The sequence below is a fragment of the Hippocampus zosterae genome, chromosome 19 (assembly GCF_025434085.1).
Source record: "Hippocampus zosterae strain Florida chromosome 19, ASM2543408v3, whole genome shotgun sequence".
Classification (NCBI taxonomy): domain Eukaryota; kingdom Metazoa; phylum Chordata; class Actinopteri; order Syngnathiformes; family Syngnathidae; genus Hippocampus; species Hippocampus zosterae.
In genome coordinates, this window is record NC_067469.1 from 5,364,070 (window position 1) to 5,376,947 (window position 12,878).

At 46.5% G+C, this 12,878-nt stretch overlaps 1 protein-coding gene across 1 annotated transcript in view; it reads left to right on the top strand.

Moving 5' to 3' along the window:
- Window positions 1-1,274: 1,274 nt before the first annotated feature.
- The window catches only part of LOC127592379 (1-phosphatidylinositol 4,5-bisphosphate phosphodiesterase beta-1), a 46,012-nt gene continuing 34,408 nt past the window's right edge, over window positions 1,275-12,878 (top strand). Inside the window, exons 1-2 of the mRNA XM_052053082.1 lie at window positions 1,275-1,599; window positions 5,575-5,652. Coding sequence (XP_051909042.1) covers window positions 1,501-1,599; window positions 5,575-5,652 — 177 coding nt within the window. The 5' untranslated portion in view covers window positions 1,275-1,500. The remainder of the gene's footprint in view (window positions 1,600-5,574; window positions 5,653-12,878) is intronic.

A 12,878-nucleotide genomic window follows, 5' to 3' on the forward strand; every position in this document is an offset into this window, starting at 1 on the left:
TTCGACTCCTGTGACTCACTGGAGTTTTTTTTTCAAGTGTAGTCGAGGGGAAGGAAAATAAAAAGGCCGAAAGTCAAGTGAGGCCGTCAGTTGTTTACTGGACTTATTTCATTGACAACCTGTCGCAGACGTGTCAGTGTTTTTTTTTTTTTTTTTTTTGGGTTGCGACGTCCTGCTATCCTGGAATTGATTTCTGCTCACCAATCGGAATGCAGGATTGTGTAGAGTGGAAGATTTTTCTGGTTGACATGCATCTGGTGTATTGCCCGGCGAAATACATTTTTCCACTCGGAGAACTTTTTAGCTCATCAGGGGGGTTGCTGTGGATGCCGTCTGCTCTGAGTTTCGACACTTTAGGCAACGGACATTTTTGAAGAAAGATAATACCCCAATCCTCACTGGCGTATATTCTTTACCCTTTTGTGATACAAGAATGTTATTGCAGTGCAATGAGCCGCTTAAAACTATTTTGAGACTCTTGTTTGTTTGTGTTTGGATGATTGTATGATTCTGGCCCAAGGCAGGTGATACAAGTTGGTCACATTAATCAATTATCAATTAATGATACTACATACATGTCTTTTCTTTTTAATTGTCATTGCCATTTTACTTATTATTCATTTTAAAGTGAATATTAGACAGTGCGCGGCCCGGTAGTCCAGTGGTTAGCACGTCGGCTTCACAGTGCAGAGGTTCGATTGCAGCTCCGGCCTCCCTGTGTGGAGTTTGCATGTTCTCCCCGGGCCTGCGTGGGTTTTCTCCGGGTGCTCCGGTTTCCTCCCACATTCCAAAAACATGCGTGGCAAGCTGATTGAACACTCTAAAATTGTCCCTAGGTGTGAGTGTGAGTGCGAATGGTTGTTCGTTTCTGTGTGCCCTGCGATTGGCTGGCAACCGATTCAGGGTGTCCCCCGCCTACTGCCCGAAGACAGCTGGGATAGGCTCCAGCACCCCCCGCGACCCTAGTGAGGATCAAGCGGCTCGGAAGGTGAATGAATGAATGAATTAGACAGTGCTGTTTTCATTATAAAAATACTTTTGGGTGGGAGGCTGCAATAGATTAATCCGTCTCCATTAATTTCCATGAGGAAAGACAATTTGAGGTACGAGTACTTTAAGTTCTTTGGTTACAGCGCGAATTAAACTCGTATGTCAAGGCGTCTTATTACCTTGGACGCACGGGGGCGCCAGATCACCTTCAATCCTCTCTCTCTCTCTCTCTCTCTGCCTACTCCAGTTTTTCCAAATCATTCAGACTGTGAAGCTCTCTGTGTCCAATCTCTCGCCCCCTCACACACACAAACCTGCCGTCAATGCGCGGCGCACTGGCACCGACAGCGTTGTGGGTGTCTGTGGAAAGAAATAATAATAATAATATTTTTTTTAAAAAGAGGTATCTTTTAGGGGGCGGGGATCCGGGGGGGTCTCTAAAGGAACAAGGAGGAGAAATACTGCTGACTTTTTTCCCCCCCTGCCCCCTCCACACGCGTGGTGGACTAGATGGCAGGGGCTCAGCCAGGAGTCCACGCGCTGCAGCTCAAGCCAGTGTCCGTGCCCGAGAGCCTCAGACGGGGCAACAAATTCATGAAATGGGACGATGTGAGTCACCGGCAGAAATTGTACTCTCCTTTTGTTTATGCATGCAACGATATGCTTTGTTGTTGTTATTACTATTATTGCACAAATATTATGACACAACGTGCTCGGGCGGATGATGGATGGAGGCTTTGTTTACACGCCATTTAGTATAGTAGGCGCGCGTGCATGAGGGTGTTATTGAAATTCAACTTGAATCCATTTCTGTGACATGACTTGAGTTGACTAATCGTCATCATAATTATCATCATCATAGCCCCTTAACCTCCTCCCTCTCTGAGCCCCCCCCCCCCTACCCTCCCTTTGTTATTGTTGCCCGTGTTGGGCTTCAGACAAATGACCTTGATTAAAATTGATTGCATGCTGCCATCTGAGTGTCCCGTCAAAAGAATCCACAGTGGAGTAGTAGCTCTGTCCAGCAAATAGCCATATACCGTGCATGGCTGCTTGCTGCTACTGCTGCACGTTGCCCACAGCCAAGTAGACAGCAGCAAAGCAGCTACTTCCACTTGATGAAATCTCTGCGTTGTACCATAGTCACCTCACTGCTATTTCGTTCTTGCTATTTTTATTTGAATGCTGCCTCATTCAAAACAAGGATGTCCAGGATATGACATTCTTTAATTATAATTATAATTTCCAGTATGTCCACTGAAGTGACTCATGCACTGTGACGTTTTTGCAGGACCTTAAAAATCAGCAATCTGCTGTTTTACGGGCCCCCGAGTAGTTCAATCGAATGCATGTTCTTTACAGTTCTCAACTGCAGCAATTACCGAGCAGAGACGCGTGACATGTGACAGTCAAGCCAGGGTGGTCATAGAAGACAAACGCAAGTGGTTTTGAGGAGTTACGGGACAAGAATACAAGAAGTATTGCTGTACATGATATACTGTATGTGTTTTCAAAAGCTTTTTTTTTTTTTTTGAACGATGCATTTATTGTATTGTTCTTAACGTATGCAAAAGGGGGTCACGACTAAACATCAAAAGGGAAAATACGGATCCTGCAAAAACTGTGTCAACCATGTAAACCGAACTTGGTGGCACCAAGGTTATCCTAAAAGATTATTATATTATTTTCTCCAAGTGGAACAAATGAGGCACTTGATTTTCGTTTTATTTTGCTCTCTCAAGAATGATTTGTTTTTAGAAGTCCATGAGGTGTTTCCCCGCCCCCTGAAATGCTTGTGTACTGAGCGTTTGTGGCGGTGGGCCTTTTCCCCAGTACAAAATGTCCTCTTCATTCTTTTCCCTGTAAAAATACAACACCCAGGGAAAGATGAGCTCAGATACCCTTCTCTTGTTTAATTTCCCAGACACTTCTTCCTTCCTCTTTCCACTCGCTTGTGTGGCTTTATGGAAAGAACCCAGAGACAAGCAGACAGATGGACAGACAAACACAATGCTGAAGCTCCCGGGAGATAAATCAAATTTGGTGCTTTTGTGGTTTCAGATGCAACTCTTGAACGTCTCTTAACAGGAAATTGTACAGGCAGATCATTGCAGCTCATCCCAGAGGGTCAGTTTTGTTCCTGTGCTGCCCCCATACGCGGTTGTGCATTGAGATGCGAGGAACTCGAGTTATGCGATTTTTGAGACCATTTTGCTTTGGCTCGCTCGTGTAAACGTGACAGACCAGCACTGTATGGTGACTCCCTCTTGACGTGTGCTGTCAAATTAAACACAAAAGAAAGAGAAATCCACTTTGTGTATTTAAAAGAGCCATATAACATTGCCTTGAAAGAACATTTTCTTTATCTTCTGCAAAGAGCAAGTAATATTCATGGTGTGCTGAGGAGCTGAGATGGTCTCCATGTACCGTGCATAGATCTGTCCGTCTTATACCGCAGCCCAATGGCCAGTGATGTGACGCGAATTGACACTTTGAGTTGTGAGCGTGGTCACCCAGCGAATAGAACTCGTATCTCGCCTGAAAGAACATTTTCTTTATCATCTGCAAAGAGCAAGTAATATTCAGGGTGTGCTGAGGAGCTGAGATGGTCTCCATGTACCGTGCATAGATCTGTCCGTCTTATACCGCAGCCCAATGGCCAGTGATGTGATGCGAATTGACACTTTGAGTTGTGAGCGTGGTCACCCAACGAATAGAACTCGTATCTCAAGGTGCCATTGTAGCTGCCAGGTGAACATTAAAAAAAAAAAAAAAATCGCTCTTCCGTAAAAACAAAAGACTTGTTATGAACTTCATTTTGCATTTTGTCCCCGGTAATACACACCATTTGTTTTCCCAACATTTTCATGGTTCCGTGTCGAAGGGGATTTGAACATTTCATTCATAGCGCTGCCATCGAGCAGCAGTGGGTCTTCGTTTAAGTGAGAGTGGAGCACAGGCAGGCGTCCAAAAACGAGTCGTCTTCGAGATGAGTGAGAGATGTTGGCGTGCAGATGATGTTGGCTCACTCACAACATCTTTTCCTTATATAATATATATAATCCGTGCTTGCGTCGTGCAGTCTGCTGTAATGCTGGGCGAGTAAAGGACGTCAACATGCCCGTTTAAAACTGCCTCCAAAGGTGATTGCTAATATTAGAATACACTGAGCGTGTGTGTGTGAAATGAATCCATTCCAAATATTTTCAATTGATATTTTTATTAACCTTCACAGTGCAGAGGTACCGGGTTCGATTCCAGCTCCGGCCTCCCTGTGTGGAGTTTGCATGTTCTCCCCGGGCCTGCGTGGGTTTTCTCCGGGTGCTCCGGTTTCCTCCCACATTCCAAAAATATGCGTGGCAGGCTGATTGAACACTCTAAATTGTCCCTAGGTGTGAGTGTGAGCGTGGATGGTTGTTCGTCTATGTGTTCCCTGCGATTGGCTGGCAACCGATTCAGGGTGTCCCCCGCCTACTGCCCGGAGACGGCTGGAATAGGCTCCAGCACCCCCCGCGACTCTAGTGAGGATCAAGCGGTACGGAAGATGAATGAATGAATTAATTTTTATTAACCGAACTACACAAATCAATCGGGGCCTATGCTCTCTGCAGTTTAGTAGATAGGCCACACCACCCTTACCGCCGCCATATGAGAACTGCCCATGAATCTATTTTAGCGTGGCCTTTATGTGCGCCTACGAGCCAACAAATAGCAATGACAATCCACCACACTCGGTACACCAGAACAAGATTCATAATAACGATGGATAGGTGTGACCGTAGTATTAAAAACATTCGCTTGAGGAAAATCGTATTGGCTGCCAATGCTTGAGGGCACACGTATAGTTGCATACCTGACATGCATTGCCGCATTGTTGTCGACTTGTGTCTCCCGTCTGTCAAGATTGTGCGGTCATGCGACTCAGCCATTCCCGTCATCCCCTCCATTGCTGTGTCGTAATCGGCAAGCGGGAGGGTTGCCATAGCGCCGCAACTCCACCACATCGTCTGACTGAGGTTTGAGCTAGAAAGCTAATGGAATATCGTGTCCTCCCGACCCTTTTAATGTCAAAGCCTTTGATGCCCCCACTCGCCCACCAGAGCCAGATGGGGTCTCACCCGAATGCGACGCAGAACAGATGCCGGCAATTAGTGTTATCGGCAAATGCTGTGATAGAGACCTCGTTAGAAGCTTTTTTTGACTTTTTCCTCAAGAATGCAGCGTTTCCCTCGCTAAACTTGTTCTGTGTCTCTCTTTTTTTTCTTTTTTTTTTTTTTTTTTATAAATGTGTCCAATAATATCCAGCACACCTGAGGGTCAGAACTGTGTGTTTGCACAAGGCTTTAAGTCAACTGAGGTGAAGAAAAAAAAAATTAGAATAATGCCAGCAGAGCAGGCACACACCTCCGCAGGACTTGAAGCGAAATCAAATTTTGGGGGCTCTCTAGTATATAATAAAATCTAAAGTCTATTAATTGCTCTTGTGGACCCACTGGTGGTTGTGGAGCCTATTCGGAATCCTTCTCAGCAGCTGTTACACGCGCTTTGATCCACTTGAGCTCAATTGCTTGTCTTTTCTTCTAGGACTCCACCACTGTGAGCCCCGTGACGGTAACCGTTGACCCCAAAGGCTACTTCCTCTACTGGACTGACCAAAGCAAGGTAAGGCTCCCCCGCTTTGAGACGGGCTACACCACTGTACTATTTTTGTAGCAACGAGGGTGCAAGCAAACTTAAAGTGCAAACACAATGTAGACCTAATCCCCCAAAAGCGGAAAACCTGTCTGTGAAAAGGTTGCCAGTTCAAGCATTTACACCTGAGAGAGGTGACGGGCTAACTGTCGTACGGAACAAAGCCGGGACAGTCTCTCACATTTGAATTAAAATATTTGATTCAGGCATGAACCCGACACCCGTGAGATGCAAGCGTTGTCTATTGTTCCTCTCCAAAGTCTCCAAACCCGCTCTTGGATTGTCAGCAGTCTGTAAAAACTCATTGGCGAAAGAGGAGGATGGACTAGCCAAGCTATTGCCGCTTGTATTGTGTGTGTGTGTGTGTGTGTGTGTGTGTGTGTGTGTGTTTGTGTGTCTGTCTGCCACGCTATGAAATAGCCTTCATTGATTTTATCTTGGCCCTCATGAGGGCATCTCGAGATGCGTGCGGGACTGCTGATGCGACCGAACCTCTCCTGAGCGCTAATTAGCATTAGCGCCCCGCGCGAAGGTTCTTGAGGACCTTCATTGGCGGGTAACTTTAGATGTCGACCGTGAAGAGAATAGAACAACCTTCATCCAAGCCCCCACCTGAGGCGCTTTACACTCTGTTTACACCCAGCTACATGCGTTAAAGGTCACTTGTGCTGTACGCAACATAGTGTACATCAACAAAAAGATCGCTTTGGTGCATTGCTCAAGGGCGGGGTGCATTGCTTGAGTCCCAATTGGATTTTTTTTTTTTTTAATTCATTGTGCCTTTTTTTTGGAAATTCTGGCATGTCGTCACAGGCAATTTGCTTGAGCATGTCTAAAATTGAACAGTGATATAAAGTTTAGGCATTATAGTGGAGCACCTTGGTAAGCTTTTGACGGTCCAAAATTTTTTTTACATTTTAATCTCCTTTTCTTTCGTTGTGTCTTGACCGATATGTGGAAATATATTGCGGGGTTGATTTTCATTCAACGGCGTCATCGCCGTTATTAGCTTTGTGTTCATATCTTTGTGTGTGGTGTCCTATTCGCTCTCTCGGTCCTTAAAACTGTTGCGGCTCGGCCGGCCGGCAAAGCTCTATTAGGACATGCGCAAGTGTTGTATTCGCCGTGCGGTTTTTCGCGGACGTCGCCTCGTGTTTATAGACCCGCCACGTGTTCTCGCGGCACATCTGTTGAGCAGGCCATTTTAAACATGGAGCGACGCCGTCCAGTTGTGTTATGCGGCTGTCAGGGGGGGTAGAGGGGGGGGGGGGTGGGGGTAATGGCCTGCAGAGTAAAAGCATTCCTGGGATTCCTTGAGGAACTCAAGCTCACCGGTAAACGTCGCTGACTGAGGGTCTGAAGATTTAACTCGCCTTGTAAATGGACTAATAGTGTCCGCTCTGTTGTTTACTATCGATCAAATATAAACACTTCCTTTGTTGAGTAATTACGGCGAGTCAAGCGTATTTTCTCAGTCTTCAATTCTTTTCACGCTGGCGCGAGGGTATCGTTAGTGCCCCGGCGTACCTAACGGATTGTCCGTTGAGGGTAACTCGCAGCACCGCCACCCGCGCAGCCCGCCAACCTCGGACGTAGAACAGGTGCTTCTTTTTGGAGTTTCAAAATAATTAGCGCCGCCGTCGGTCCACGGCGGGGTTGAGAGGCCGGCAAAAGTGGACAGGGCGCGTCAAATTAACTGTCCCTTTTTTGCTCGAGTTGCCATGCGACCGCTCTCACGCCACCTTTTCAAATGTCACATTCTGTTTCGGTCGCTGCTCGTTTCCCGGAGAATACCGCTCGTTCTGAGAATGATATCGTTGGAAGGCGTTGTTTGTGCTTTGTTCCCCCCCGCCCCCTTCCCCTCAGCCAGCAAACGAAAGGTTAAAAGGGCTCTCAAATGAGGGAGCTGTGCGTTGATGCTGTCAGTCGCCCCACCGCCCCCCTCCCTCCAATAAGCGCTCAACGTATTGAGCGTGAGTGATGTACCCAAAGTGACAGGAAATCAGACGATGCCCATTCCGCGCCGCCCATATCCAAGTCTCTGCAGAATACGCCGGCGCGTTTGCCCGAGCGCTGCAATTTCACTCGATCGCCGAGCTTGTTGCGCCACTTTCGCCATCAGCGGCATAAATCCGCAGCCAATCGAAAGAAAAGTGAATTGTGATCTCAGCCGAGTCATAGCCCTGCCACGCCGCGGCCCCTTTCTCATCATTTGCAACCGAGAGCCTGTTTGAGAGGCACCGAGGGGAAAGTCACAAGTTGCCTCTTTGGAGCCGCATTTTCATCGAGCAACGCGCTTAAGCTCCATTTCGTATGCAAATCTTTTGTTTTTGTTCTACGAAAGCACAGATAGGACCAGAAAAAAAAACTGCCCCTTTTTTTTCTGGCTTACCATCAGAAAAATTCTGAAGCCTCCTTCTGGGTTGTACCTTTCTGTGAGGCGTCCGTAAAGCTTCCGAGGCAGAAGGCCCGAGAACCCTTGGATGAGACATCGCTGACCGTAAAGTCTCTAAGGAAGATCCTCTGGAACTGATGAAATGACTTTGTGGCGTCCTTCGTAGCAACCACGTGGGCGTCACCCGGTCTTGAGTACAAGCCAGATCGAATGAACCCAACGGAGCATACCATGTAATGCGAGTTTGGAGATTTGATGTCACGGATAAATCCTCCATTTTTATAGGGCCCGTTTGGAAAAGTGCGATAGAGGTCTGTAAGTCATTGCATTGTTGTCAGATGAGGTTAATCCTTCCGAATAGGCCGCTTACCAAACGGAGGGAACGTTGAGAAATTTATCTTCCGACATTAATTTTAAGGTTTATGCCTTTCCATACTGCGGCCAGGAACTTATTGATATTGACCGTTTATGCTTGGGGGACCGTAACTTTTTATATATGTTATTTATGGGCTGGGTCACGTCATGTTATGATCACCCGGCTTGTGCCGCGACAAAGGCCGCTTATATTTTCTCGCCGCAGTCATCGGTCAGCCTGCGCACCCTGAAAGGGCACAAAACTAGAGAGTATAAAAAAATGTTGACCTGATGCATTGGTAAGTCGATGTGTCAAGCGAGCTCCAGGTGGAAAAAGAGGATGGGTCCAGTGGGGGGAGAGATCTGAGATCAATTTAACGCAAAATACAAGGAATCGTTTGCTCTGCGCGTAAGGTACAGATGCGCAAACCTTCTTGCTTCTGAGGTCGTAACAGGATTAACCGTTCGTAATTAACACCCCAGTCACTTGCCCAGCTCCGGAAATTGTTGACGTCAGCCGGTCTGGATTCATTAAATCCTTCAGGACTGGATTTGCAAGATGAGGTTTCATCACGAGGCTCACTCTCCGAAAGTGACATTTCAAATTGGTTGCCATGGCAATCCACTTGGGACAACTTTTTTTTTTTAATATAAAGCTGAATGCGCTTTCGAAGACGTCCACAACTCATTGTTACAGCGCGTCACTTTTTTTTTTTTTTTTTTTGCTTGCCTGATATATCACAAATGAGTTTGAAGCTGGAGTGAGTTGAATCCACAGAGACATGTGAAAAAGTTCCTTAAAAGTCCTGAATGCGTGGGAAATTTGGACAATAGAGTGGCTTCGATTAGTTTTCCTAAAAAATGAGTTTTTGGGAGCTCACAAAAGGTTGGAAGAACCACAATCATTTGACAGAATTCTGGCGCACAATAACAAGAGCGAGAAATGACAAACTTCCATATGCTGTGGACCCCGAAGGGTTAATTTCCGGAATTGGTGAATGAATTTCTAGCGATGGCAATCAGTGCTCAGTGGCAAGCGGCTTCCACTTCAAGGCCCATTTGTTCGCCGAGCAATTAGCAAGGTTTTTTTTTTTTTTTTTTGCTTTGCCACAATTTCCTTTTGTTTCCTACCGCACATCAACGAACGAGCGTCAACCTCGCTCGAGTGGGCGACTGGAAAGTAGAAAAGGTCTTCAACTCCATCATGCCGGGAGGAGATGGATGTTGAGTGGTGAGTGGGATCGTAAGTAGGCATAATAACCCATAGCCAAGTTTTTTTTTTTTCCCTCCCCATTGAGTGACCTTGTTAATCATTTACAAGCATGTTAGAAGAGGCCGCATGGCTTGCGTTCGTTCGCATAAATTCCCAACTCTTGTTGTCTGAGGCCATAATATTAGGCAGATGGTTGCGTTTGAGCTCCGGATATTTCCATCCATCCATCCATTATCCTCACGAGGGTCTTCAGGCAGCAGGCAGGGGGGGGGGGGGGGGGACACACCCTGAACCGGTTGCCAACCAATCACAGGGCACAACCATTCGTGCTCGCAATCACACCTCGGGACAATCTAGAGTGCTCCTTTCACCTGCCATGCATGTTTTTGGAATGTGGGAGGAAACCGGAATACCCGAAGAAAACCCACACAGGAGAACATGCAAACTCCACACAGGAAGGCCAGAGCAGGAATCGAACCCACTGTGCCGCCAGATGTTTCCAACTTCCCTTTTTTTCTTATTCACGCCCCCCCACCCCGATCTTGTCAGAAAGGATGTCAGGTAAAACGATAACCGGTAAGCGTATTGGGAATGCTCCGACGGAAAGACCGAACACTAAGCACGTTAGATTTGCCCCACAGAGAGCGAATGATGAATGGATTTCTCTTTCGCCGCCCCGTTTTGTCCTGACATAAAAAAAAAAAAAGGCACCGCGGATGCCGCCTGAGCCGGCGAGGCGGCGGAGCTGTTCTGCTGGCTGCCACTGCCGTTGATCCTCAAAGGACTCGGCGTTGAGTTGCTGCGCTTGTGATGTCGCCGTTGCGGTCTGAATGGAAAAGAGGCACGGCGGGTCGAAAACGAAATCTTTTGAAGCGATTGTCGAAATTCCACAAATGTCAATCGACACAAATGTAGCTCCCAGAACGGACTCTCAAGGTACCTTATGCCAGTTGTGTTTTTGTTTGTACCTTTTCCGGAAATAAAAATGTGCAAGTCAAGAGTCAAGGATACCCACGCGGGGCACTTCAAGCCTCAGGAGGTACATTGAAAGCTCTTTTACGGAGAGCCTCCTTGTGGAGTTGTCCTTTCGTGCGTGTCCACATTTGCATTTGGAAGTACTTGGAGAGCTGATCTCTTGAATGATCCTTTGCGACAAAACACAAGGAGGCCCCGTGAAGGAGGCTCAAACGGATGAAAGAGCCAACGAAAAACAGCACTGATGAAAGGACAAGTAAAATGGAGGAATGCGGGTTGGTGTCGTCGCACCCACGCCGATTTGAAGGAGACAGATGTCCGCCCAGAGGACAGTTGAGACGTCAGGGGAGCAAACGCGCGACAAAGCGGCCTGATGGACGGACGACGTGAGCAAATTTAGCTTTCCCTCCTGTCATCCCCGCAACGCTCTGCTATCTGTCAAACGGGGGAGTGTACTCGTGCGCCTTCCGCAGTCCCCTCGGCGCTCTCCATCCGTCAAGTGCGGGATTCGGAGTGTGTCTGTGCATTTGTGCTCGTTTGATTGGCCCGGAGGAACACGGTTACCAGATGCTGAGTGTTTTACGCCGTAATAAAGACGTGGCCGTGCTCGGGTGGACATTTTTGCTCCTCGCTTTTCGGGAGACCCCGAAATGTTTGTTCCCCCTTGACGATTGCATCGTCAAAGACAGACAAGAGAAAAAGTTGCTGGCTTCATCTGACCCTCAGCTGTTTCTCGGAGCGTGTCAGATATCCCGATAGCTAGAATCAAGCGCCAGCACTCTCCTCAGACACTTTTGGGCCTCTTTTCTCACACCTTGGTTCCCTCCTTCTGCCCGACCTGTCATTCCTCATCATTCTTTTTTTTAATAATGACCTGGCTGGTTATCAAAGTCCTGTGCGGCTGTCAAGGAGCCACTTTTTATTGTTTAGGGGAGGGGATTGGGGGGCGGGGGGATGCAGCCTGACTCGATGCTTATTCATCTTTCTTCATCTACGTCAGGGGTGTCCAACTCATTTTTGTTGCGGGCCACATTGGAGGGCCGTTACGACTGTGAAACCATGTAAAAAAGTCAAGTCTCATTTATTACATTTGATCATTTTAAATTTGGGTACAGATTTTAGGAAGCATCGTGGAAGTTGACATGCTGGATTGGCTTTCGCGGGCCACATAAAATTGTGTGGCGGGCCAGATTTGTCCCCCGGGCCTTGGGTTTGAAACCTGCGATCTACGTGAATGTGTCGCGAGGCCTCAGACCTTGGATAGGCGGGTGGAAGGATAGATACAGTACATACGATAGATAGCTACGCTACCACTCTACCTCTATCTCTGTCCAATCCATCTTTTCGGGGATATACTTGATATCTTGATCTTGACAACATTCCTCGACAAAGTTGCGTCGCATCTGTCATCCTTGAGATGAAATCTTCAGTTGATATATCTGGAAACCTCCGGAATTGACTCAATAAGAGACACGACGAGCTTCTCTCTATCGACGGCATCCATCATGGCTTTCCCCGCGATTGGCGTAAACGCAGAACGGGAAGTCATCGAGAGGAGGCCGAGGGGTAAAATATGACAAAGATCATCAACTCAGTACGGCGACTGCACTTTATCTCAAAGGTCTTTTACTTCTCCTCATTTCCTTTTTCCCTCCGCCATCGTTTACCACTTTGACTCTCATGAAATATTCAATCTGTGGCTGTAACGTCCGGATAATTCAATCGTTCATCCTTTTTGACTTTCGCAAAGGCATCCAGTCGAAAGATGCATCGGAAGCGACCGCTTTCCTCCCACGTGTGCGCTCTCCGCGCAGCCACCCGAGACTTCAGACTCCCTGTTGTTCTTTACCAAGCAGACGCATGGATGAGTTGAGCGACTGTGACTCGCCGTGCGAGCGCCACCTGTTTCCTGACATCTGCTGTTTCTATTATTTTAGGGAGTCTCCAGCGCCTATATACACTATATATATATATATATATATATATATATATATATATATATATATATATATATATATATATGTATATATATGTATATGTATATATATGTATATGTATATATATATATATATATATATGTATATATATATATATGTATATGTATATATATGTATATGTGTGTATATGTATATATGTGTGTATATGTATGTATATGTATAGATATATGTATATGTATATATATATATGTATATGTATATGTATGTATATGTGTATATATGTATATATGTATATGTATGTGTATATGTATATATGTATATG